Raw genomic sequence first — 26758 nt, forward strand, 5'->3', positions numbered from 1 at the left:
GGAGTTCCCACAGAAATGAATTTGTCTCGAGAACTAATGTTTGGAAGAGGCTGAAGCAGTGCTCAGAAAGATAAACAAGCCAGGCAAGGAGCTGCCTTCCTCACCAGCGCTGCCCCAGGAAAGCAGACATTTGACAGAAGCTCCCAGTAGCTTCAGCAACTCTTACTGCTTTGTGCAGAACCTGAAGAAGCCTTCAGTTCTGGTGCATCAGGTTTCTTCCTGCTCCCAAGTGCACTTAGCAAGGAAAGGGCTTCATTTTGTGTATGTACAGCGACTGTGGGAAGTCCCCTTAAAGAAAATCCCCCAAACCTCAACTATGTGGTTTTGTTTCTTAATGGATTTGTCAGGAGCCAGAACTGGGGTACTCGTCTGAATACATTCCAGGGTTCTCCCACCACATGGCAACTGCTATTCCTACAGAGTGAAAGAACAGAAATGACTAAAAATTATTTAAATCACTGATTCCAATCACAAATGAAATCGGTAAAGAGAAAAACAAATTTAAATTGATTTTAATCTTGATTTTCTTTTGTACTTAAGTTACTTTCTGGCAGAAAAAATATTAGCATCTGATAACTATCAAGAAATGTCTGATTTGCAGTAGATGATGAACTTTATAATCAGTACTTTTTATCAACAAATAGGGTTCACAATACACACGGATTTGTATATGCAAATCTTGCAGACTATGGGCATTTGTATCTGTTGTTGACACCTAGCAGAGTTGAAGCACTGCTGTGTGAGATCACTTCAAACACCTTTAAACTGGTGCCTGGTGAGGACAAAATGTGACAGTTTCAACAGTTTCAATTGCCTTTTCTTGCTCCTGTGGCATTGGAATGACTGATATAAAACTTAATTTGAATCACAACCAGAAAAAAACAAAGTCCAACAAATTACACAGAATTATTTTGATGTCCTTTTGTTTTGTTTTTGTTGACTTTTTTTTTTTTCCTTTCTCCACCATCCTAGCTGTTTTCTTACACTATAAATACTAAACTAAAAAATTAGTCATTCAATGCTTGCTTTTAATTGTCAGTTTTTGCTTTCTAACATGTTCATATTTTCACAGGAAGTAGCCTGAGTGGCTCTCCAAGGGCTGCTCTGTCCTAGGGAATTTGGCACAGGTTTCCTGCTGCTAGGAATGTAGCTTTCCTGGTGGTAGCCCCCGGGCAGGCTCCTGAAACTGATGCTGTTTTGATGCTGTGCCATTTATACGTGCTCAGATCTGTTTCAGACACCACTCCGGTTAAAACACTAATTGCTGGAACGAGTACCTCAGTGCTCTTGCTGCTCTGGGAGGAGCTGGCCTAGCAGTAGCTATGGTAGGAATTCTTGGTAAGCAAGCAAGTAAAAACTAGAAGTTTTTATTCAAAGGTTTTCAAAAACATTCATTGTCCACCTAGCACCTCTTCCTCTGAATTGAAAGAAAACCTGATGTAAAACAACACTCAACACTTCTGAAAAATCAGTGGTGCTAACCACAGCTAAGTTTTTTTTTTTCAAGTTTAAGTTTACCCAACCTCTTGAATTCGTGCTATTTTTCTTCCTAATTTCTACATACATTCAAATTTTATTAATTCTTAGACCATTTAAATACTATTTCTGGCATTTGATGCCATGCACAAAGTTGCATACATGTTCATAAAACTGGAGCTATGCATAAAGATGCTCTATTATTAGAAACTGGTAGATCATCTTCCCTTCCCAGCATTATTCATGTGAAATACCAAGAAGAGAGAAGTTTCCTTGCTAGAAAATGGCAGCAGACATGTGCCAAAGTACCATTATGGGATCCAGATCCAGACAAACCATCACTGCCTTTTAGTATTTAAAATACAAGTTATTCTGAAGAATCTAACACCCTTTTCCCCACCAGTCTACTTTGTGCGTGTGCATGTATGCACGCTATTTGCTTCAGACTATGAGCAGTGATCAGAAACCTTATTTCCAGACTAAGTTTATTTATGGTGTGTTTATACTCACTTGTTCTCATGCCAACATTGTCCACTAACTTAGATAACTCTTCTCCTCCCGTGGTATTTATATCCCCTGAAGTACTTACACACAGCAATCATCTCCCCCTTCAGCTTTGTTGTGCCATGCTGAACAAGGCATGCTCTTCTAGTCTCCTCTCTCAAACATCACATCTTGAACTCTATATGTGGTTCTGGAGTCCCATACCCGCCCTCATCTCAAAACCACCTGTAGTGGAACTAGAATAGTGATAGAGATGATCAAACATATGGTATGGTTTGTATACCAGAAGACATTGAAGTTCCTGGTGTTTTTCAGCTTGTTTTTCTGCTTTTCTACATGGAACTTTATTAAACAACGGGGTCACTGTTGCAGGATGCTATGGCTACCAGAAAGATCAACAGGTTCCACAAATTATTAGGTAAATTCATAGGAAATAAAAGTACCTACCAAGGGACAGCAAAACAAAGCTGATGATACGACCTTCTAGCTTAACTGTGAAGTTAAGCAAAGGAAAGACTGCTGTCTGCCCTGTTCTTACAGCCCCTCTAACAGTGGGGCTGCCCACTGTCGAAGCAGGACACCGCATACAAAGACCGTCTGGTCTGACCAAGTATGTCCAGGTCAGTGCTTCCTCAACCATTTTTTAAAATCACTTTTTTTTTCCTGATTCCCACACACACCAATACATAGCTACAAACATTATTTTGCATTGCAATTGCAGGGAAGGGTGTTTAAAAAAGCAAACAAACACAGTTTAATTAAAATTTCGATTTGTAGCATATACTAATTAATAGTACTCCTTTAAGTAGGGATATTATCACTGCTCTATGATACTTTTCAAGTATTTTCTCTTAAAAGCAAGAAGCAACAATTACACAGAAGAAGCGTAGGAACAGGGAGGTCAGAAAACCAGCGACATTTTCCAGTGTTGTTAACCAGCCACTGCAAATTACAGCTTCATCTCCTGCTCACAGCCAGAGCTATACATATTTGGACACTTACTATCATTACAAATGCAGTGCCTTTAGGTTTATGCCAGGTGAGAGAGATGAGAATCTGGTGCAGTCTGCATTTCTAACCCTTCACAGAGCAACAGAGTCCAAACACGTTTTACTTCTTTACAGCCACTCTTCATAGACAACTGAAGATCTTTATCACACTAAAAACTGAAAGCACTGCCACAGAGTGTAATTACGTGCTCCTGTAGTTGACTGTTGTCTTCCAGAAATAGGAAAGGATCTGAAAAAATACGTTTGCTGCTTGGGCCATACTATGGGTTCCTCTAATAAGCCATTAGCCTTAATCCCTGTGCAGATGAAATGGTTTGCTACCAAACTTTCTGCTGAAATTTTCACAGATCTTTACAAACATAATTCCAGTTCACAACCCAGGATGTGAAGCAGCAGCATCTACCAGGAACGAGCTCTGGGAGCGGAAAGGTGCCACTTGCCTGCTGCATGCAGCCCAAGAAGGTTGCAGCAGAGCTGGGAACACAACGCAGACCTTTGCCTCCCCTTCTGTACATTACACCTTCAAATGTCACCTCCTTGTTTCATCTCCTCACCAATACATCTCAACGATACTTCCGTTTCTTTTCTCAGTGAACAAAGTTTTTGAGAGAGCTGCAGAAAAACAGACAGCCTCAAATATCTTTAGAAAGGGTAGACGTGAGCGATGGATGCAGCACGAGGGGAGCACAGTACACGGATGGGACTCCCATGCATTCAGCTGAGTGTCTGCCCATCGCCCTGTCCGCTGTGAGCTGTGAATCAAGGCAAGTGAACATTTCTTTCCTAAAACCCGGAATTTCAGTCTTCAAACAATGGTTTTGCAGCACAGAACTGCACACACTGTTGTCATGCACATTAACGATGTGTAAAAGAACCTGTGAGTCAATTCTAAATAGAAATATTATTTGCTGCTTCTAAAATCACTCAGATTATTAAAAGCACGCTCTTTCAGAAGGAAGTCAACATAACTAAGCAAGCCCTTTCACAACATGGGTTATTCACATAGTTAAGTTCTTTGCTGTCCCTTCCTTCTTCGGGGATCTCTTACCTTAGTAAGAGTTTTCTACCTCTGCTCTACGTTTTCCTTGTTCCATCTTTTCCATACTTGTTTCTCTCCTCATCCTGCTCTCTTGCTGTTTCTAGCTTCTTCCCTTCCTTTCTTTACAGTCATTTCCATTTTCTTTGAAATGTTTTGGCATTTAGTGCCGGCTTTATTCTTCCTTCTCCATCTGCTGCTCTTGTCTTTCTAAATCTCTTCTGGAGGCTTCTCTTGGGAGAAAGTAAGAGACACGTTTTTCGTTTATTGCCTCCTCTTTCTGAATTCCATTTCCTTTCTCTTACTTTAAGGACTTTGAAGCAGACAATCCTCCTTTCCCTGGAAGCTGGTGCACCAGCTACATCTTACCAGCCCCACAGAAGCCAGTACCGTGCTGCATCCTATCTGCTGCTTGCTTTACACATCAGTATCTCCGGAAAGGCACTCTTAAATATTTGGCATTTCTCCTATATACTAGAAGAACCATACTACAGAAGCAAAATTAGTGCAGGGCGTTACTCCTCTGCCTTGTCCTCAACGTTTGTGGAATCTTCCAGCCATGGAGACCTGCTCCACCAGCTACACTCCAATTTTAAAGGGAGTTTCCCTCTCCCTTAGGGGTTTCTTCTCTGTAAAATCTGTTTCATTATCAGGATTTACAAAGAACAAAGGAGAAATAATGAACCTTAACCACTTACACCATTGCTTTTATACAAATTTCCCTTACATTGTCTTTCCAACTTATTTTAATTTGGGGCCCAAAGATGCAACACTAAGACACGTCCTCTGAGCCTGCTCACTTCGCCTCTGCTTCCAAGAAGGGAAATAGCTGTGGCATGAAAGGTGATGCACACGTTTGTGCATCAGAAGGGAATCCAACAAACTCCTTTTGCAGAACATTCAGCCAAACCTGTGTGTACCTTTCAAGTTAAGCATAATACCAGCTGATTACTGATTAAGCAAAATAAGTATGAATACTATGGTAAGTAAATGGTTTTTATTTGCAAATCTCAAGCTAAACTCTGACTTTATAGAAAGTTTTCCTCTTATTTGTGTGATATGTAGAATTGTTTGTTATTATAACTTAGCACTAGGAATGATGCCTTTAAAAATGTCTGCTTCCAAAAAGGCTGATGGAAAATAAGCACCAGAAAGTTAAAAAAAAAAAACAAATACACATACACAAATTTGCAGGCAGCAAGATGGATTTTGCAAAAAGGAATGAGATTAAAATCACGAAAAAAAAAAACCAGAATCTCAATCTTTTACAGTTACTTATGTTGCCAATGCACAGAAATAAAATATAAGAAGTGAGACATCCATCAAGGATTCCAAAATAAAGTGAACAAGAACATGAACAAACACCAAAGCTTATGAAAAAAACCCTCCAAATATTAAGATGCTTACTTCTAACACAAGCTCAAAAAATTGAGCACAAGAGTCAACTGTTCCTTAGTTTTGCTTTCTAAGTTTCTCACACCAGTTTTCCTCTGGTCCCAGAGATATTATTTTTATTTGATGTTTAAAGTATACTTGGCTGGTGAACAGCAGCTATTGAAGCAGAGGAGTGGAGCATCTGACATCTATTCCTCTCAAGGTTTTTAAACAAATCGTTGTTTTTAAACAACTCAATGTTTTAAACACAATGCATGCTCCTACAGACCTATTACAAAGTAAAAGGGAAATTGGCATTTAGCAAGCTGTACCTTATCTGAAATGCACCCAGCTAAAAGCCAGAAATAAGGCAGAAGCAGGATCTCATGCTGCCTTTGCTCCACTTTTCCCTAGCGGCTGCTGAAGTCCATGGTCTCCTACTCCCCATCTGAAACCAGCAAACTCTCACAGCTACAAGTGATTATATACCAAGCCACAGCAAGTACACCAGCAAAGAGAGAACAGGGAAAATAATTCACTCACAGTTAATGATTTGAAAGTTATTTACAACGATAATAACAACAGATTTTCAGTTAGAAGCCTGATTAAAGTTGACTGACCCTTTCAGGATTTCTAAAGAAATTATGTATTATAAAACTAATTCAGTGAAAAAGGACAATAAAAATAGAAGCGATGAGACATCATCCAAATAAGCAAAGCTGCTTTTACAGCACGCTGAATAACTGGAGTGTGGTAAACATACCACTGTTATAAATAACATTCAGCCTTTTGACATTATTCTTTAGTTAATTATTTCAAACTCTTCATAAGCATTAATGAAGCAAACCTCCCTGTTCTTCTGCAAAGTGGAGAGAATTACTCCCATATATAGGAAGAAAAATGAAGGTACAGAGACAAAAAACCCTCCAAAGTTAGTGGAAGATGTGTATGAGAAAAATTTTGTGCAGTATGACACAAAAAACATCCTCTCATCCAGATCAAAGTATTTGCTAAGTGATCAGTCTGTCGGACTTACGCAGCATTTAAATTTACACAAAATGTTGCATCAACATTTTCAAATTTAACTATGATTAGTAAATGACTAAGACATATCAAAGTTTTATACAGATAAGTAAGGCGCAATCAAATTATTTTTTTAAATAGAAACCCTACTAATTTCTCCCTACTGAGGCACCTTTATGTGTGCTGCTTCAACACACGGTCATAAAACTATTAAAAATAACTTTTCGTGTTAAAAGCGCTAGCTGCTGCCAAAGTATCACAGAAACCACTCGTCAGATTACAGCTAGAAAACACCAGGATCTGGCAACGATTAGTAAGGAATTGTGAATTGTGTCTCATTACCTTTGGGGTCTTCTTGGGCCAGCTGACCACAGGGACACCCGAAATGGCAAGATTTTGGTCATCATCAGCATGTTCCTTCAGAATGTTCTGTTGCGAACGAAAAGGTCTTTATTAACCAGAGAAATATTTTTCCAGCTGACGAGTGCAGAGACTTACAGAACACAACACCTACCCTGAAAAAGACTGACGTGATCCCTGCTGACTCGTTACACCTCTGCGAGCTAATTTTGCTTCAGAGCTTCCGATTCACAACAAAGCTCACACGTTGTTAAAATGCCAGAAGTGCAGTTTCTTGCACAACAGACGGCAAAACCAATCAATGAATCGTCTCAAATATTACAGATTTCTTCAAAATTGGTGTGTCCAGAAGACACACCAGTGCTTTCCACTGGTAATGCCAACCATTAGCTCTCCCTTTACACTCTAGCTCACTAAAACCCAAGCAACCATCACAACCAACATCTCCACTGGCCTTCCTTCCACACCAAAGGGCAGGCCAAGCTGTTGTAACCTAATTTACTCATGTAATCGGATAAGACGTTCAGTTTCCTGAGTATTCACTAAGAAACCAACTGACTTAGGATGGCACAGGACGAAGGGAAAAGATCAGTCTTCCTGCCCCCACCAAATCCTCTGCCTTAAAGCACTGGCCCAGACACCTCGCGAGTGCGTTGTGCTGCCTTACGCAGCTTCTGCCGCTGAGATTTGTTCCCATTGCCACACAACCCAAGGCCGAGGTGGGGAAGACTCCTTTTAAGTGTACTTGGTGCTGTAGTTGGGAATTGTCCACACTTCCCAACTCCCTACATGCTTACTAACCTCACTACAGAGCTCTTCAGGTGGAGTTCAGCAGCTGAAGATGACGACAAACGAAAACCCCAAACAAGGGGGATCCTGCTGAGCTGCTGAAAACTGGGGCCCAAATAAGCACTAACAGCTTAAGGAAGAAAAAAATTGCTCCAACTACACAAACAAGGGCAGCAGGTTGGAAACCGCCTTGTAAAGAATTTCGAAGATAACCCCAGACAATAAAAGTCAACACCATTGCTCCCAATTATACCGACTTCTCGAAAAAAAATTAATTAGACAGCAACAGGCACCAGGCACTCTCAGAACCACCACCACCGCCGGCACTCTCTAATTTAATAATGAGAAATTTCACACACTATACAAAGAGAGCTTAAATACAGGCATTTTTAATAGGAAACACACTTGGAATTTGTCTGTAATCATCCGCCAAGGGCTGGGCACACGACGGCCCTGTGCCAGACCCCAGCAGCCCAAGCACCGGAACCTAACTCCAGGCTTCTGTCCCTGCTGTGGAGCACAGGCAGGCAGCAAACACCCAGCCCCAAAAGCTGCTACAGACAGGTTAATTAACGGCAAGTTAACCAACTCCTGACCAAGCAGAGCAAGGCCAAGTGAGCACCTCCATTCCCACAGCCCCTTTGTACTGAGGCAGCAATCAGCGTGGTAACTGTGAGCACATTCTGGAAGTCAGTTTTCAGTCCTAAAAATGGAGAGGGCTTGGTATTTTTATAGCAAAGCCCAAATTCTCCAGAGCGAGAAGGCAGCTTGAGAGCCATATAAACAAAGGACAAATTCATCCCTCATTACTTTGTTACTCTTAAATTTGGAAGTTTGCGAGACGGAAAACCTTAACATTTCCACTCATGATTGTCAGAAACTCCAAGTTCAATAGCAAGCAGAGCGTATTCCTGGAACTTGGCAGGGTACCGAGGGTTTCTTCTTATCGTATGCATCACGTGAAAATATTATCCAAGAAGAAACTTAAAACTATGTCAGTTTATCGTATCGGCCAGCTGAAAACAACGGATGTCTCAGCAGCAGAACCATAACCAAGCCACAGCTGCACTGACTGGTGCCAAAGGTCAGCACACAACGGGCTGGGGGATGCACACTTCACCTGCTAAAAAAGAAAAACAAAAAAGGAGATAAAGAAAAGCCGTGGGGCTTCAGTTAGACAAACAACACGATGCTCATCCAGCACAAAACCGCCCGATTCACTACACTTGAAGGCTGTGGTGACAACGGCAGGTATGAAGGAAAGAAACTGAGTAAGTATGTAAGAATCCAGCTTAGCCATGAATTTCACAAGCACAGCAAGGAATGACTCCCCTGAAATGCATTCAGTAAAGGGAGTGTTTTTCTGCCATCAGAATAAGAATGGGGTAAGATTTCTTGGCAAGAAAAAGTAAGAACATATTTCAGTAGATATCATCTGTCTTGCACAAGAATCTGCTGCTGCTGCCAAGGAGTTGCGGATATTTGACAAACTCTGCTCTGCAAACTGAGTTTCTTCTGCCCTAATGGACTTCAACAGTCCCTTCAAAAGCAGAGCAGCATTTTTGCTTTGAAGTGGGGAAGGTCTGTGGCATTATTAGGAGGCAGATCTCACAATCCTCCTTCCCAACAGCAGTGAAGGCATTACCATCCTGCTAGCAACACAACAGAAACGCCGTGTGCTGAAATCAGAGCCTGCATGCAGACAGCTATCACTGGCAGTGTTTAATGTGGGATGCAGACTGCTCAGCTTTACCTGCCTTCTGATGTGGGGTGCGCAAACTACACCAGGGTATAAGGTGGTTGATTCTCCATTCACTTCTTCATGCCTGAGTCCACCCCAACTGCATCTTTAGCAGGCTGCCGTACCATTTGGCAGCTAAACATGAAACAGAGAAGTGGCACAATGAAACTCTTCCAGTCCCAAGGGTCACCATCTAAGAATATTTATTCCATTTTTTTTTTCTTCATCATCTGTTCACTGTAAGTACTTGAACTGTTCAGTTGCTACTTCATTTTTATTTTTTTTAATTGAAAGACAGGGAGCAGGCATGGTTGGGTGCACAGATGGATGGAAAACAAGGTGTAACTGCAGGCTGTGTGTGCCTCCAACAGGTAACAGCAGCAGCAGCGATGTGGCAGCAATGGCTGGAGCATCTCCTGGCTGCTCACCCTGCCACCAGCTACACTGCTGAGCCTGCTGTTCCTCTGCCACTTGGGACAGCCGAGCACCTCAGGGAGAGGACGTGTTACCTGGGCAATGATTTCCCCTCACATGTGCTGCATGTACACGCTCACACAGAGCCCAGCCACAGATATTTGGATACAGACAAAGCTGCATCTCCTCTGACGATTGTTCAGATGCCATCTGCTAGGGAGAGAACGTTGCTGTCAGTAATCGCTGCTTGGAGCCTCTGAGAAGCTCCTTTGGTGGTGAACACAAGGCTCATGGGACACAATTCCCATACAGCAGAGCTGCAGCCGGCAATTATTTAATTCCTCGTTTGAGCTGAGGGAAGAACTGACCTGCTCCTCAAGCGAGGCCTGTGCTGTGCTCCGCAAATAAGCCTCCCTTTTCTTGCTGCACTCCATCGATCATGCTGATAAATGGGATCTCAATCTGCAGAGGCATTAGCTGGACACTTCTGGATTGCTGGGTCCCCACTAGATAGTCACAGTTAGTTAGGAGCTTAGATGACATGTAAGGAATTTACACGGGCTTAGATTAGTTTTCACTCTCCCTTCCCATAAGGAAAATAAATTACTTGACTTCAGAGAGCCTCACCTACTTGACATTAAACAGCTGCATATAGCTGTAGTTGTATTCACCACCAAGAGCAGTGATCCACTCACCCATCCTTTACTGTATCCTTGCTTCAGACAGGAAAGCATGAATTCTTTACAAGTTACCCTGAGTTGTTCTGTAAAACTTTGCATCACTGAATAAAATGGTTTCCTTTCTCCAGTTTAATCACCCTTGTCCTGTCTTCCAAAAATGTTAATTATCTTACCGAGGCACAAAGACTTGCACGTCATACAGAAAAGTTCCTGAGCATACTTCATTAAGAAATAAAGCTACTACAATAAACATGGGTTTGATTTTCTTCAGAAAGAAACTTGCTTAAGACTTTCCAAGCAGACTTACGGACTTTCTGTCAGGGCATGTTCTTGCTACACATTTGTTAAAAATAACTCTCAAGCGGGAGCACTAAAAGGGTGCTTTTTATAGGCTGCATTATTAATACATCACGTGCACAAAATTCAGGTTGCCCATGACACAAGCCTCATGAATACAGCTGAATACAGTCCCAGCACGCAGGATCTGCAAAGCCAAAGCTCTTTCTACAGGATTTCGGCCGCCATTCAATCACACACATGACGGGTGCTCTGGATATTCATCAGAGCTGAGGTAGAGGTGCTGGGCTTCTGCTTACTCTACTGCTATTGCTATCAGCAAAATCCCCACGTTATTTGCTGTTCAGGTTGGAAAACTGGTAGCAAAGTAAGAGGAAATATGATTTGGTGGTCAAGGAGATAAACACCATTCTGGAAAAATGGACTCTATTTCTTCCTCTGCCATTATGTCTCTATGTGACACACAGCAAACCTTTTAAATCAAGTTTCCGCAGGCAGTCAAGAATTATGTGCACCTTCTCTTCTCACACCTGGTTTGGGAACTGGATGCTACAGCTCAGAACTTCCGTGCTGCAGAAACGTTAAGCAATTGCAGTTTCAATCCCATTAAAATCATCTTTTGCAAATATCATTCTTAAATAACGCTTAAATAACTGCTCCGAAAGTCACATCAGAGGTGTGGAAAAACAGCACCCGAAATTATGGTCACTTCTATCTGAATCTCTTCACACGTTAGCTCCCCACCTGTGAACCAGAGATAACAACAGCTCAGCAATTAGCACTCGTGAAGCACACACGAGTACTGCAGGGCTGAGCACCGCTGAGAACCCCGGGGAACATTCGTAGCACCGTGTTCAGCAGCGGGTCCGAGCACACCCTGCACAGCAAGGACAGAACGAAACGCCGAGCAGCACAGTAACCCTGCAAGGATCGTTATGTGAGAGGAACTCAAGGGGCTGAAATCAGTCACTCGGCACCTTCTCCATCAGTAAGCTCTGTCCTTTGAAGGTGGAAGCCCCAAACACGCACCGATGTGCTTGTTTTTGTTTATTAAAGCCAACGAACCTACTAAAACAAACTTCATGCTTCGGTATCGCAGGGATTACAAGGAGATAGGATGCTCTGGCTCCACCATTTATTTTCTGGCACGACTGACACGGTGACAGAGAGCAGTGCCCGCAGGGTCCCTGCACGAGATGGCAACGAGATGCACCTTGTCGGCAGCTTTCTCAGACACCCTGCTGGCAAGCAATGGGCAGGGCCGCGTGGGGAACTCCAGTCCCGACGTGAGAAGAAGCATAACTCAGGCAACCACTGGTCTGAACACAATTCAACCAAAACTGCCCCAAATCCTTCAGAGCACCTGGCAAGAAGACAACAGAACTGCAGGGGGAGTTGTGGAGGAAGCAGGCTGAGGGGAGGTTCATTATTTACTGAGCTGTACTCACTCTCATTCTCTGAAAATTAAGGGCTGCCATATACGTGTATGTGGGCCCACTCTGTATGAAGATGGGTAAGAAAAGAAAGTTCTTTAACAGTGCTTTCAACACCATTCAAGCAAATGTTTGTCAGTCAACGTCCTTTTGAGAGCCTTGCCCTGACTAATCAGTCCCAGGCTCGCCAAACATACAGAGGTGACTCCAGAGAAAACAATTCTGCAGCATGCATGATGTTTAGATGTGGTCATGGGCTCTTGAACCAGCAGGGAACCATCAAGATCCAGATGTTGGGCTACATCCTGATGGTTACAGTGTGTGCTGGCACGGGGAGGGAAGCTGAGATGCAGGCAATTTTCTGAGCAATTGTGAAAGGAGATGGAACATCAAGATCACAACTCTGCCAAGATGAACAAAATAAACTGGCAAATACCCACTTAATACTGGCTAAAGCACGGTTAAATCACTGAAAGTGCATGACTTGGACCTCTTTCTTAAACGTCCACTCAAAGTTCTCCACCTCTAGCTTGTGAAGCCACTGCTCTGGAGAGGACTAAAGCAGCCCTGCTCCTAGGCAGTGCTTGAAAGCAGACTCCCATATGGCATCTTGCCGGGCTCTAGTGGGATGTGTCACAGCGTACGGGGTACGTCACCAGAAGAGCATGCACGATCACACTCCGAACATCTGTACCATCTATCATGTTGTACCCCTTCCTGGGATTTCAAGAAAGGGCCGTTTATTTTTAGGTGGAACTTGGTCTGTGCTTGAAGCTCAGAAAAGTAATGCTACTGTTCTTCCTCCTTCACCCCAAGCTCAACCCCTGGTTGTGAAATTTCATTTTGATTTCCGATTAGAACGTGACTGATCACAAAGCAAGCCTGTGAATCTTACTGCCACGACCGTGGGCACGCACACCACTTTCATACACAAAGCAGCTGATTTTGCAAGAAGAGACTTTCTGAGCTCTTGTGGTTTACCAAACCGAGTGCCGCGTATCACACTTCCAGGCTCCAAGATTGCGGAATAAGCTTCCACTGCACGTTGCGTACGCCCAGCCTTCTTCAGCTGGCTTTGAAGCCTTTTCTACGCAGCTGTTGCACCAGCACTAAAAAAATACAGGCTCCCCCTTTTACCGTATAAACACATTTTTCCCTCAGACTTTGCCTCACACAGCTCATGCACAGAACCCGCACAGATGAAGAATCACACCCGATGCAGCAGCAGCACGAAACTAGCAGTCCAAACACAAGATCATGAATTAATTCCAATAGTTTCAAATCAGGCCAAATTTCTGTGGAATCAAATCTATCCAGTACTAGAGGACAATTTTAGCCTTATTTAACAAGTACAAGCAAAATGAGGAGTATGCTGGTCTCAGCTTTATTTAAAAACGCATTAATATGCCTATTTTATACAACGTGAAAACAAGATGCAGAAAAGCTAACCAAGTAATTCAGAGGGATGCTGCGGATAAGGAAGCAGCAAGGCTGTGCTGGTCTTATGGACACAGGGACAGATTCCTCCTATGAGTACCACTTCCAGTACACTACAGATCTGAGCAGAAGTTGTGTCACTACTGGGCATGCACTGCTCACACCGCCTCCGAATTGTACCAGCGGAGAATAATTACCAACCTATAGAGGGCAATGGAGGAAAAGAAAATGAAATAGGTGGGGGGGGAAAAAAAAAAAAAAAGGAAAGAAAACGCAACAGCAAACATTAGATAATCTTCTGCATTAAAATCACGTATTTTGTACGTGTCAGTTAGAGATACTCCAGAGAAGAAACTAGAGCAAAAGGGGCAGATTAAGACCATAAATATAAACAGACTTCTTGAGGTATAATATTTACACACGGGCCATAACAAGCGCTAAGCCTTGAAAGGATGTAAACTTTTGGCCCCTGAGCACAGCTGCGACAGTCAGAAAGGAGCGCATCAATTAAATCAGGCTGCGAACAGCTGCCTCCCCAGTGCAAAGATGGCTTTTGTCAGAGGCATAATTTCCCTCAGCACGGCACAGCAGGCTGACACGAGGGGGTCGCTCCACACAAGCTGCCACCCCTACACTGCAGCACTTTGCCTTCTGACCTCCTCCTGTCTCTCTCCTGCGCCCTGCCCACAGCGTACAGTTTGTGTGGATCAGCGAGAGATCACACCCACCTTCATGTCCTCCAGGAGAGCCTGCGGATCCTCGATGCCTTCCGGAACACACTTCTTGTTCTCTGGGAGAGATTCAAGCTTTTCCACCAGGGCTTTTAAACCCTTCAGTTCAAATTCTGTGAGGTGAGTCCATTTGGTTGAAACTTCTGTAGCTGGAGACCCCGTTGGCGTTTTGGGATAATCCGTGGGGGTCGTGGATTTTACACTGTCGTCTGATTCATTAGACAAAGTTCTTTTTAGGTACCTCATTACTGTGGCTTTCTGTTTCCTCCCTGCACCCTCCTTGTCCTCTGAGTGCGTGCTGTTGGGCGAGGAGGAGCCATCCATCAGGGATTTGGAGTTCTTATCCAAGCTGTCATCCTTTTCCTCTTGGATATGGGCATCACAAGATTCTTCATCCATGTCTAACCACGAATCTGATGAGTAGCTATCTAGGCTGTGTTTTCTTCTTGCATCTGAAAGGTAGAAAAAGAATGCTGAAGCTTTACCCAATATAGTTTGGAACTTAAACACTTGTATGACTGGGGCCAGGAGCTGCCTATTTAGAAGTGGACTGGATAATGCCCTTTGACATTGCTTGATAAGCATGCAAAAGGAATGAGCTGCATTCAGCCAATTTTGTTGTTCTTGTTGTTTTTAATGCTGGTTTTGGTTTTTGTTAACATCTGCTCAGTTCAAATGACTGGGAAAAAATAAGGGAAAAATTATGCTTTCTTCAAAACTTCAACCTTCTGTGCCTTCAACTAAGAGTACGCCGAGCTCTTAAGTCACATACAATCAGTTTTCCCACAAACCCGAAAGACCGGATTCAGTAATCTTACAGCTTTAAGATGAAAGTTAGCAAAGAAAGGAGGGAAAATTATGGGGGAAAAAAAAGCGTGTTAAAATGAAGCACATCATCACTTTTACGCGAGCTCTGCACAGCAAAAAATCAACTTCCCAATACTCTCTCTTTGCAAGCACCAATTAGTAAAACAAGGACAACCACTTGTTACTGCACGCATACCCAGTGCTCTTCTGAGGCAGCGGATTACAGTTCTGCTTATTTCATATGTACAAGAAGCCTAAACACACCAGGAAATGCAAGGACTGACACTCACATGATATCGTTTTAATTAAGGCAGTCCCTCATACATTCTAGGTACTTTTTAGGAAAATTTAAATACAAGTTTCCAAGTCCAAAGAACTATTAATCTTAGCTTTATACTAGGTTTCCCCTAAAAATCCCCACTGTTGCCCAACTGCACGCAGTCAAGCAGTAAAAGCAACGTAGGAAACTGGTAGCCAGGACTCTCTAAAGCACTGCTCTTCCCTTGTTTATTAGACACAATTTCCCTTATTAAGTGAACACCACTGAATGCAGGCTAGCAACAGCAAGAACTTGTGTGGAAAATACAGTTACCACCAGCACCACCCAGTTAAGTCAATGTGGATTTTAACGTTGACTGAAATGGGTAGGAGATGAAGCTGTAGACAAAAACACTCTGCAAGGGAAATGGAAGTCGTACAGAAAAATGAGTTAACATTAATTAAAAGTTTCTTTATTTTATTTTTTTTTTCAGCAAGCCAAAACCCTGAGTACTTTCATGCTTTGCTGTGCAGTAGTTTTGGATCAGGACTAGGTGACTCATGCGTAAGGAAGGATTAAATGAACATTAAAGAAAGCTCAGCATCCGGTTGTTTAACAGCGAGGCTCAAAACAAATGCCAAAGCCCAGTTCCAAGCTGGCAAATTGATTCTTGTCACAGAGCAACTCCTTGCCTCTTGCATCTTCTCACAAAACACGTGTTGCTTGTCAGCTAGGTAACAAAGATGTAACAGGCAGTGGTAGAGTACCTGTCCTAGGGCAGCTACCCTCCCTGCTTAGCTTTGCAATTCCACAGAAAAGCTCTGTAGGGCCAGGCGCACCTCTGGGCATTAGGGCCTGAGAAAGGAGTTGGCCACTTTATCCCTCAGGGCAAGCACGCCAATGGCACAGCGTGCACAAAACTCAAGGACTTCTGTCCAGACTGCTCCTTCAGGCACATCTGAATTTTTCCTCAGAACCAGAATGGCCATAAAATCGTTCCTGAAAAACATATTTAAGCTGAAATGCCTGTGAAAATACAGCACTCATAAAAAATACCAGCAACCAGCAAGGCTGCTCTCAGCCAAATCCAGCTCCATGCACAGCAGAGCAGTTTGCTTTGCGTGCTGAGGTGGGGGCACGCAGCACCCCAAAGCAGCTCCTCCTCTCTGGTCTGTGCTCACACGCCCCCACCAAGCTGCTCTTAGAAAAATAAACAGGATTAGAAAACACCTTAACCAGGACATTTTAAAAACATGAGGTTATCCAACTTCTTTGACACTGCTTTCTCCTTTGTGCACAGTAGCTAGCACGCTCACCCACCTCAAAGGGCTATGTAATCAGCTTATGTCATTTTCCCATTTTACAGCTGAGGAAACAGATGCTTGGGAGAACGAGTTGCTCATTGTCACACACCAAATCTAGGGCAAAACTGGGAATCAGAGCACAGACTGCTGGATTCAGGGCTGGAGCCCATTCTCTAGGCCACACTGCCTTGGTGAAGCATTTAACAATTAATTGCCTGAAGCACAGAAGCCTAGGCTAGATGGGAGAAGAAGCCAGCAATGAAAGAGAAGCAGGTGAAAGCAGGTACCACTGTGCTAGTGGTACTAGTGCAGTGCCACTGACTGAAATTGGGGTAAAACTCTACAAAGAAAACCGTGCTTTTGTCTTCCTATGCTGTGGCTCTGCTGAACACGAACTGCTGGCTGTAAGTGGGGCAAATCGCAAGCGTAGCCAAAGCTTAAGGAAAGAGAAGGAGATCACGTTATGGAGGTGTGAATAATTTACTGCAAGGAATTCTCAGGCGCTAAGAGAAAACAGCCTTTGAGACAGCGCTCCACTTTTTGTCTCTTGCTCTAATCTAATGAAGCAAAAGGCAAAAGAGGAGAGGAGAGGAGAGGAGCATCGCAGCATCCTGGGGGCTATTCCCATGGGAAGCAGGCACACGTGGGGCTCAGCAATTCAGCTCTGCCAGCTGCTGCTGCCTGCACAAACCAGGCACTGCTGGCCCAGCTACACCTGGGTACGGATAATCAGCAAGCATAATCACATGCAAAAAATAATCCCAATCTGACCTGAGGATGAATGAACATCACCAAACAAGGGCCAGTTCTTTGCCAGCCTGACAGTTACACGATGACTGGCCCTAACTTTACCCGTGGGGATGGGGCTTGCTCATAACCTGAAGTGCATCGGCCCATGCTGGAGCACCAGGGGATTACAGCCCTGTTACACCATTGGGAGCGAGAGTGGACTGCTTTCAAAGGGCAGCAACTGTCTGCTACTGTTGCTAATTTAAAAACAATTAAAAAATTCCAAGGGAATCAATAATGGATGGGTAAGTTCAAAGTGAGGAAGTTTCAGTTTGTGTTTCCAAGTGTTTTGGTATAATGCAACATGCCATGAGTTTTATTTATTCATTGTAATGAAAACAGTATCTGACTCAGAATTACGATGCTGTACACTTATGTCCTACATAAACGAAATCTGCATTTACTTTGTCAAGAAGGGCATTTTAAGCACTATATCGCCAGGGCTCCGCTGACTTGTAGTATTTTAGTTTATGAAGCGTCTCCATGGAAAGGAGCTCCTGCTAAGCACAACTGTGGTTTCTCCTCCTGAGCCACTGCCCCAACCAATACCTGCTCGGGACTCCAGTTTCAGAGTTGTTGGCCAGTCCAAGCTCCCACCCAGTTGAGATAGCCCTAAAAGACCTTCAACACTCCCCATTTTGAGGGAATAAAACCACATTACACAACCAATCAATGACAGAACTCAGTGAGGAGTAGCAGCAGCACAGGCTTGACCACAGGACAGAAAGCTAGAAAAAAATGTTTTGTTTTTTTCCCTACAGCAATTCACTTCCCTGTGGTTCTGGGCAAATCACTTAACTTTCCCCACAGTCACCCACTTGTACAAGAAAGATAATTACACACAGTTTCTTTCATTGCTGAAAAGTGACTTGTATTACAGAACTTAAAAGACAGGGAGGAGGGTGAGGTATGAGTACAAAATCTTTCTGAACTCTTTACAAAAGTCCAGTGTCCATTATCTACCTTGCCATTCCCAGTTTCAAACCTTGGCACTGTGGCTTGGGAGTAGCAGTTCCTACTGGCCTGCTAAAGACAGAAATTACATTTTCATTAGCAGAAAAAAAAAAGGAAAAAACAAAACTGTGCATACTGGAAATGTGTTGCTGTGTGGAGCACCTCATACAGATACCACTCAATGTAGTCCAGTACCTGCCTACCAATAAGCAAACCCATTCCATCCTCTGAGAAGAAGGAGAGGGAAAAAAAAAGATGACATGGCTCCTTCACCATGCCAGAGGGCACATTTTCTTCATCCATCAGGCTTAATATACAGTTAGAGCCATCCCGTTAAAATTTTAGCAATGGGAATCTTAAAAGCTGCAGGCTACAGAGAAAGTGGATTTCTGATAGCCCAGTATTTTCTCCCAATTACTCTTTGTCAGCTCACTCTCCAGATCCGTATCTCGCTGAAGGTCAATTGTGGCTGAAAACAACCAGTACAGACTCATTCATGATAAGAGTAAAAATAATGAAGACACATCCCTCCTGAAGCAGCGCATGTTCAAATCTAAGTGGAAACCCAAATAGGATCCCCTTCTGATTTCAGCTGGCAGGACAAATGTCACAGCTGAGGGGGACAAGGAAAAGAAAAAGGGGGAGAAAGAGATTGTGTGCTTTTACAGCAGCCTGTGATTTCTGTCGTGCCATCATTCCCCTGAGTGTTTGCCCTTCTGTGGAAGAGATCAGAGAAAGAACACTCACTACCTAGGAGGCAACTGCCTGAAATCTCGTCCCAGGCCTGAAGAATGGGAAAAGAAGCCACAGAGCCTTCCTCCGACTCCTTCAGAAGGGCTGGCATTTTCATTTCAGGAGTGGAACACTCCAAGGTTTCAGCCTCACCTATGCTGAGGCTGGTTTGTTTTCTGAAGTTCTGTGAGTCCAGACATTTAGGAAACAGAAATACAAAGAACAGTTAAAATTGCTATATTAGCATATAACCACATTGGCAGAGGTATCACAGGAATACATTTTCCTGAGTAGGCCTTACCTTGAAAGAGTCACTCTGAATTTGGCAGCCTTCATGCCAGGGTAAATAAATACTACGCGATGAAAACATAACACAAGGGGTCTAAAGATATCCTTAAAGCACAAATCATTATGAACTCAGTTCTGTATTCTCCCAAGATGTTCTCTATCACCACAGTAGTGTCTGTTTTTTTCCCAAAGAGGAGAACTGGATTTCTATTGACTCTATGAAAGTCACCACCCTGTGAATCCCAGAGATCACAGGCAGCATGCCGCTCTCTCTCTGGAGGATGTGTCCTCATCAACTTGTGGTCATCTCTGCGGCTTCTGAGACCCAGTGGGCCCACTATATTGAATGGTTTGTAAGGAAAGAGAGCAGCCCAGCTTAGGGGTGGGGAAAAAAACAAGTCCTGGAACCCAAAAGAAAAGTTATTAAGTAAGACGTTCATAACAAAGTACGTCAAGAAAATTAAAAAAGAAAAAAGAAAAAGGAAAATAAGCAGTGGAAACACTCATTCTTCAAGAGAAGTTTCTGAAAATCAACACAAGGACATGAAGATTTTTTTCTCTGAAACCAAGGAGGACAGAAGACAATTAAATCTATTGAGGGGCCTGCAGGGAAGTTAAGTACTTTGTTTCATTACTCTTTAAGGAGAACGACGGGAAATTCTTCGTCAGGGGATACTCTCTCATGGGAAATCAAGGCATTGCTTGCAGATAGGAAAGTCTCTAAGGAAGAGAAGAGCATTTAACAATTTAAGGACCTTAACAGTTCTGAAGAAAAACTTCAAAACTAAAGCAGTGGGGTTTTGGAGTAGCGACTTCCTTTAGATCTCCCATCCCATAGCAGGTGAATGATAGCAAGATACAGACCCCGCAGGACAAACGAGTGTAATTCAAGGACTGAAGTTCACGGAGATTTATTTGAGTCAAGAGGCTGGACACTGAGACCAGGTAGAAGAAAGACAAGCAAGTCTATGAAACAGTATTACTCAAGCAAAACAAAACATCACAGCTTTGTCAAGGTAAATGATGTCCCTTTACTCCTGCAGAGAATTTGATAAATGCCGTAGTGAAAGATCCAGTAGGAGATCTGGGCTGTTGTACTGCAATCTCCAGCTAAATAATTATTTTAAGGTTAAGATTTTGCTAAGAAATAAAAACCAAGTGCCTGACAAAGTAGGAATCTGTCACTCCTGGAGAGAAAGGCCCTGGATGTCAATGTCAGAGATTTTATCGGCATGCTAATACCCTGAAGTCAAGAGACAGCCGGCAGGTGGATGAGCCACACGCTGTCAGCAGATACCACTTGAGCACGCTGCAGGAACCAATTCATTCAAGACAGCACCAACAGCCCAAGGTCTGCCCAGGCAGGCACTCCAGCACCGAGCTGGCACTAGCAGCCTTGCAGCAGGGCTGCAGGTGAGATCAGCTCATTGGTCCTACCGATAACAAACGTGTTCCTTTTTGGGGAGGATTCATTTCAGTCGGGTCACTGAGCTGATTCAGCTCACGGGGCAGCCACACGACCTTGAGGGTTCACAGAAGAGATTCATCTTATGAGAGCAGCATGTTTCTTGTATTAGCTTGGAACGACCATAAAACCACGCTGAATCAACATGTAAACAGTTTAATATTCACCTTCCAGCAGGCCAACAACCAAAGCCACCACAAAGAGGCAAGAAGACCCAGAAACTGCTGCCAATGTTGCTTTTGCTGATGCCTTTGTGGTTGACACTCGTTGGTCATGCAGAACGATCTTTTTCCCTCTAGATGCTGAACAACTGCAGTTCCCAGTGAGCTTTTGTATGATTTCAGCCTCTCTCAGCTAATAACCGGACTGAGACACACTTCATGGGGATCACCAACCCATTATCAGTAATCACTGAGCTGGGCTTCAATTCACACTGGTCATTTAGCTGGAAAAGGTCCCGTCTCAATATCCTGAACCATCCACTCCCCACATCTAATTTGCTCTGCAATTACACCTCGGTGATCTGGCACCCTCACCCTGCCGCCAGGAAGAGCCTCTTCTCATGCCACTGGTTTTCACTACGGGAGGTTGGTTCTGCATTTTCCAAGGCACACAGTTACCAGCTTTGTTGCTGCTTTTTTGAAGAGCAGATCTAAGGGGCTAATTTGTCCTTTGCTCTAGGATGACCCTACATCACACTTCTTCCACATGGAATTCCTGCTTTACTAATCCCTTCTGATCAGGGACTCATGGAGCAAAGACACAAAATGTGTACCACTCAAGTTCCCAGGGACCCCAAAAAATTCTCTGGCTGATCTACATGGCCTTTTAGGTCCCTCAAGTCAGTCTTGGACAGAAAATATGTCTAGAGTGGGGCTTATGGGCTTATACGTTCTTCAACCCCTACTGAAGATTATGCTAGAGCAATCATTTCCCTCCTGTCCAGAGCAGTTCCACACAGTCCAAGTTCACTCCAACTGGCATCTTGGGGTGGGAAGCACAGAAATACTTTAGTTCTCCTCCAGACTTAATACGTATCAGTGAAGATTTAGCTGGTGCTCGTGTTCCTTTCAGCCATTCTGTGCTTAAAAGCAGGGAGGTAACATGGCCTGCTGCCTTGTTCCAACCCAGGGAAGGAAAAAAGGGCAGTTCAGAAAGGCAGCAACTGGAATTGCAACACACTGATGTAAAGCTCACAGCAGCACCAAGCAATGCCTTCCCGCTGCAGGCACGTCCATCCATCTCTGCTCTGGTCCATTTTCAGCTGTTTTAAAGGTTTCTTGACCTCCCTGCACTGAGGTTATAGATCATGTAGATTTGTGTAGGTGTTTTCTTGGTTTTGGTATTCTCTTGAAGCAGAAGTCAATCACCAAACAGACAGAATTGAAGTCAAGATTAAAAAAAGGAGAAGAGAAAGAAGCCAGGTATAGTGACTGTTGAGCGTTCTGTGGAGGAGACACGCTATAAAAGGACTAAATATCCATCCTACCAGAGCACATTTGCAACGCACACATTTCTGGCTACTAAGGTACTGTGCCAAACACAGCAGTAAATCCTCAACTGTTTGGCACATCACCTTAACACAAACAGTACTGAAACCAAGAAAGAGATGCATCCAAAAATTGTTTTTTCTAGGATCCACTTGCTAAGGAATGCTCAATAAATAGCATTCAAAGTAAGTTGGTACTTCATGAAAATGCTTCAGAGCCAAAGCCTCCCCACCTCAAAATAAAGAAACAGTTCACCAGAATTTCCACAATTCTCCAATGCAATTTAATATCTCTGCAGAAACCAAAGCAACCAAAGCCTAAGGTGCTAGCATCGGTTCTGAACACGCGCTCGGAGGACTCGCTCACCAATTAACACCGGGCTCACTCACCAATTAACACCAGGCTCACTCACCAATTAACATTGATTCTCTCTGGTACTCTTTGCTGAGGTGGCAGCGCTGGGTCACACAGGACACGTATCTCTCCAGAACATACCAGCACATTTCATAGTAGAAAGGATAACGGAATTTGGCGTGCACCTGAAAGCAAGGTTGAGACCGTCAGTCCACGGGGAAGGGAGGAGAAGTTTGCAGCACAAGGGCCAGCCATCATTCTCATCGTGTTAGCACGAGCACACACAGTATGCAGCAGGGGGAGGGGAGGGCGGGGGGAGCCGCGTGAGACGGATGCCTTCAGCATACAAAGCGAGGAGGCCGCCTGCCTGCCTGCCATGATAGCATCATTTCTTGGTTCACTAATTTGTATCCTCTTGGGGTGGCGGGAGAGGAAAGGGTTTGTGTTCTTGTGAAATCATGAAACTGATGGATGGCCCCCACGGCATTCTTTACCTTCTGTGTAAACATAGGGTGGTCACATACAGATGTTAGTCACTAAAATCCAAGTTAAAACAGAAGTGGTTTATTTCATTTCCAAAGCACTAGCACATGATTATATTATCATCATTTTTTTTAAATCAAAATGGCAGCACTACCTAAAATGACTCAAGCAGGAAATACATCTTTTTCCAATTACCACCTTCCCAACAATTTGATTAAACAAACGAACAAACACAAATTCTTGATGATTAGTATACACATTAAAAGCAAAAATCCCTTTTGTGGTTTACACCTCGCATTTTGGTAGGGAGCTAACTTTTGCTACAAACAAAACTGAAAGCGGGATTTTGACAAAAGACTGTCAAGCTGCGCATTTTTTCTTTCATCTCAGACCTGTTTGTACACAAAAATCTTAATCTGTAATGGTATGCATTTGTGAGATCATTTCAGATTCAGAAGAAAATGAAGTGGGTTTCCTCGTCTTCCCCAATAGTTTTCTATCCATGGGAGGTCACTGTACCAAGGAACAACCTAGGAAGGTCCCCAAATGCAAGAACATAGAAATATTGGTTGTGATTTGTTAGAAACAGATGTCACGCATCTTGCCTGCACTTGTACTTGCTCTGTACGCTTCTTTTTCTCTTGGTGACACAGAAATTGCATTTTGCAGGTTTGCATGCATGCATTGCGCTGGTATTTAAGAATCGCTTTAAGGCATTTTATGGATTTTAACTGCTCCCCTAGCTAAGAGGTGTCCACCCACGTTTAATGAAAAGCTGGACTGCACTAGAAGGACCATTATCTTAACTGATTGAAAACAAAAACCACCACCCCACCACACATCACCCAAAAAGCTGTGAGGTCTAAAGAGACCCACTACTGCAACACCTGGAAACTCAGATCCGGCTCTGCAGAGCAGGCCCAGTCTACACATCTGCCTGGTGACACCAGCATCCACTCGGCCACGCCAAAGACACAAGAAGGCTCAAAAACTGTCCCCAACATGGGCAAAGAACCTGCCTCTGCTCCCACAGGGAGCACAAGCACTTTCAGCAGTGAAACAACATGTAATTAAGGGAGAACACACTGCGTCATCCCACTAAATGTATCACAATGTAGGACTTCGATATTCCATGGCAATTCCCCAAAGTTAAGATTTCTTAAATCCTCCACAAGTGGAGCTGGCAAATCTGAACTGTGTGGTGCGATGGGTCATGCATCCAGCAATGCTGCAACTTTTCATATGTTTCCCTGATGTTTGTTATAAAGAACAGACACCAAAGAAAAAAAAATGGAAAAAATAACCAACCAACCAACCAGAATCCCCCTAAATGTGAGAACATTTAACCCCAGGGCCTTTTTGCAGTCGAGAATTTCTTTCCTTTGGTTTAGTTATTTGTCATAAAGAAGAGCTCGAGTCACGTATCACTATTACGGAACACAGGGGAAATTAGCCATGCTAAAATATATGCTAATAAAGGAACTCAAATTTTTCCAAGAGAGCACTGCAGGAAACAAAATTTGCAAAGAATTGACTTACAAACAGGAAGCCGCCTTCCACCCCTCAGCCTTGCCTTCAAAAGGTTTTCAGCCACATGCCTGGGAATATTAAAGACATCATTGCTCAACATTTGTTGACAGATTCTGAGCTTCACCAAATTTAGTTGTTACCAATGTTAATTCAATGTGAAAGACAAGGCAGTAATGCATGCAGTGCTCCCATTATGTATATCAATCTTTAATATTCAATTTGAGTTCCTAATTGCCTCACTATCAATGTTCCAACCCACAGCAAATCCCTCCATGCCTCTGTAATTCACTGTTTGCCTGGGAAGGCTCTGCCTTTGCAAGCCTTCTGAACTAAGAGCTACCACATCCAACACGAGGTACTGTGCAGAGATCTGCCGTGGCCTTTGCCATTGGAGTAAGTCTAACGGAGCTTTAAAATCTTTTAAAATTTGCCTTACGAAGAAGCACAGGGAACATTATTTACGATAGCCTTGAACGTTTCTTAATTGATGGGTGTGAGCTGTGTTACATACAAGTCCGTAATTTTTCCATTGTACAGTCACGGTCAAATGAACTCTTATTTGGGGGGAAGTTACGTGATCATTTAAAAGTGTCCTACCTGATACAGACTCTGCCAGAGGACTAAACCCCCTACCAGCAGGGAAATAGACTACATCTAACCAGCATTTCCAGCTCTAACTTCTATGATTAATAATTTACAATCCACAGAATATTTTTTTAAAATTATTCCTGTACAGTGAGAAAAATCCTCTCTGGAGTATGATCTATTTTCAAAGTGAAATACTTTTAGAGACCTGTACCTCCCTCCAAAAACAAAACAAAAAAAAAAACGTTGTAGGAAGTAAGGCACAAAGTTTCCCTACGAAATCATTTCTCTTCCACAATACCCATTAAGATTTTGTTACAAGTACAAACTCTACTTGTGTTTAATCACTCTAATCAGAATCTTGAAAAACAACATTCGATTATTTACAAAATAATCCATCTATCCACTTTAGATATTATCCAAAGTTCCAAAAAACCACATCAGTAGCAAACACCGTCATCTGTGAGTGACCACCTTACAGATGTATTTTGAGTGCTCCTGTCCCCATCCATGTTCCAGTCTTTTAACACCGTTAAATTTAGACGAGTTGGGAGTGAGTTTGACACATTCTTCCTCTTCAGTAATACGGAGCTGTAACACCCCTGTGCCAAGATGATGAATCTCTGCATGGCAGCCTGCTTTGCGGTTATTCAAGCTGGTCTAGCAGAGAGCTAAACAGCTTGGCCTATTTGACTAGCTGTTAATTGGCCTCTAGGAAAGCCAGACTGCAAAATGAGAGTCTCTACAAACTGTAAGGCTGGAGAATATTTGTTTACCTCAATTGCACATTAGGAGCTGTTTCCAACAATAGACATGTTTTTTATTACTCCTTAAAACTATTTTTAAATGGCTATAACCCTCTTAAAAAGTCTCCTAGGGATTTGAGAAATTAAGCTAGAATAAGCATGACAAGTATATAAACTAGGCAATTTTATCAGGCTGTAAATCAGCATTACCGTTTCAACCATGTATTTATTCTTGTCTTAGCTGCTAAGACAATAACAACTACACCTAGCATAAAAATGACTTTGAATATCAGCAATCAAAGATGATTAAGCATTATATAGCAGCTTTAAACACAGCGAAACCTCCATAAAATTGCTCTCTGCAAAATGAAGAAGGGAAACACACCTGTATTACACTTTGATTTGAGCGTGGCAAATTACTTCGTCAATCACATCGTGTAATTTACTTCTGTGCTATACACAATGGAAAGATCAATACTGATGAGAAACTCATTTGCAGTATGTTCACACTGCCAAATTTGTGTGAACTACATACTGTACTGAGTCTGCTATTCTAGCTCCTGTATGAATAAAATTATTTGAACAAAGAAATTACAAAATTTGATTGGCAAAGCAAATAAAGTAGTACACACTGGAATTCTGTTTTGAAAACATTTGCCCCTTCAAG

At 43.0% G+C, this 26758-nt stretch overlaps 1 protein-coding gene across 18 annotated transcripts in view; it reads right to left on the reverse strand.

The window, feature by feature from the left end:
- KDM2B (lysine demethylase 2B) overlaps nucleotides 1-26758 on the reverse strand; it is a 101541-nt gene that overhangs the window by 29522 nt on the left and 45261 nt on the right. For 16 of the 18 annotated variants that reach the window (XM_084491445.1, XM_084491438.1, XM_084491452.1 and 13 more), the window contains 3 exons: nucleotides 22806-22932; nucleotides 14303-14757; nucleotides 6766-6852 (listed from right to left, as the gene is read on the reverse strand). In XM_084491445.1, coding sequence (XP_084347571.1) covers nucleotides 6766-6852; nucleotides 14303-14757; nucleotides 22806-22932 — 669 coding nt within the window. The remainder of the gene's footprint in view (nucleotides 1-6765; nucleotides 6853-14302; nucleotides 14758-22805; nucleotides 22933-26758) is intronic. The other 2 variants (XM_084491450.1, XM_084491447.1) reach the window with 2 other exon arrangements.

Source organism: Aythya ferina (genome assembly GCF_964211825.1).
Source record: "Aythya ferina genome assembly, chromosome: 17".
NCBI classification, from domain to species: domain Eukaryota; kingdom Metazoa; phylum Chordata; class Aves; order Anseriformes; family Anatidae; genus Aythya; species Aythya ferina.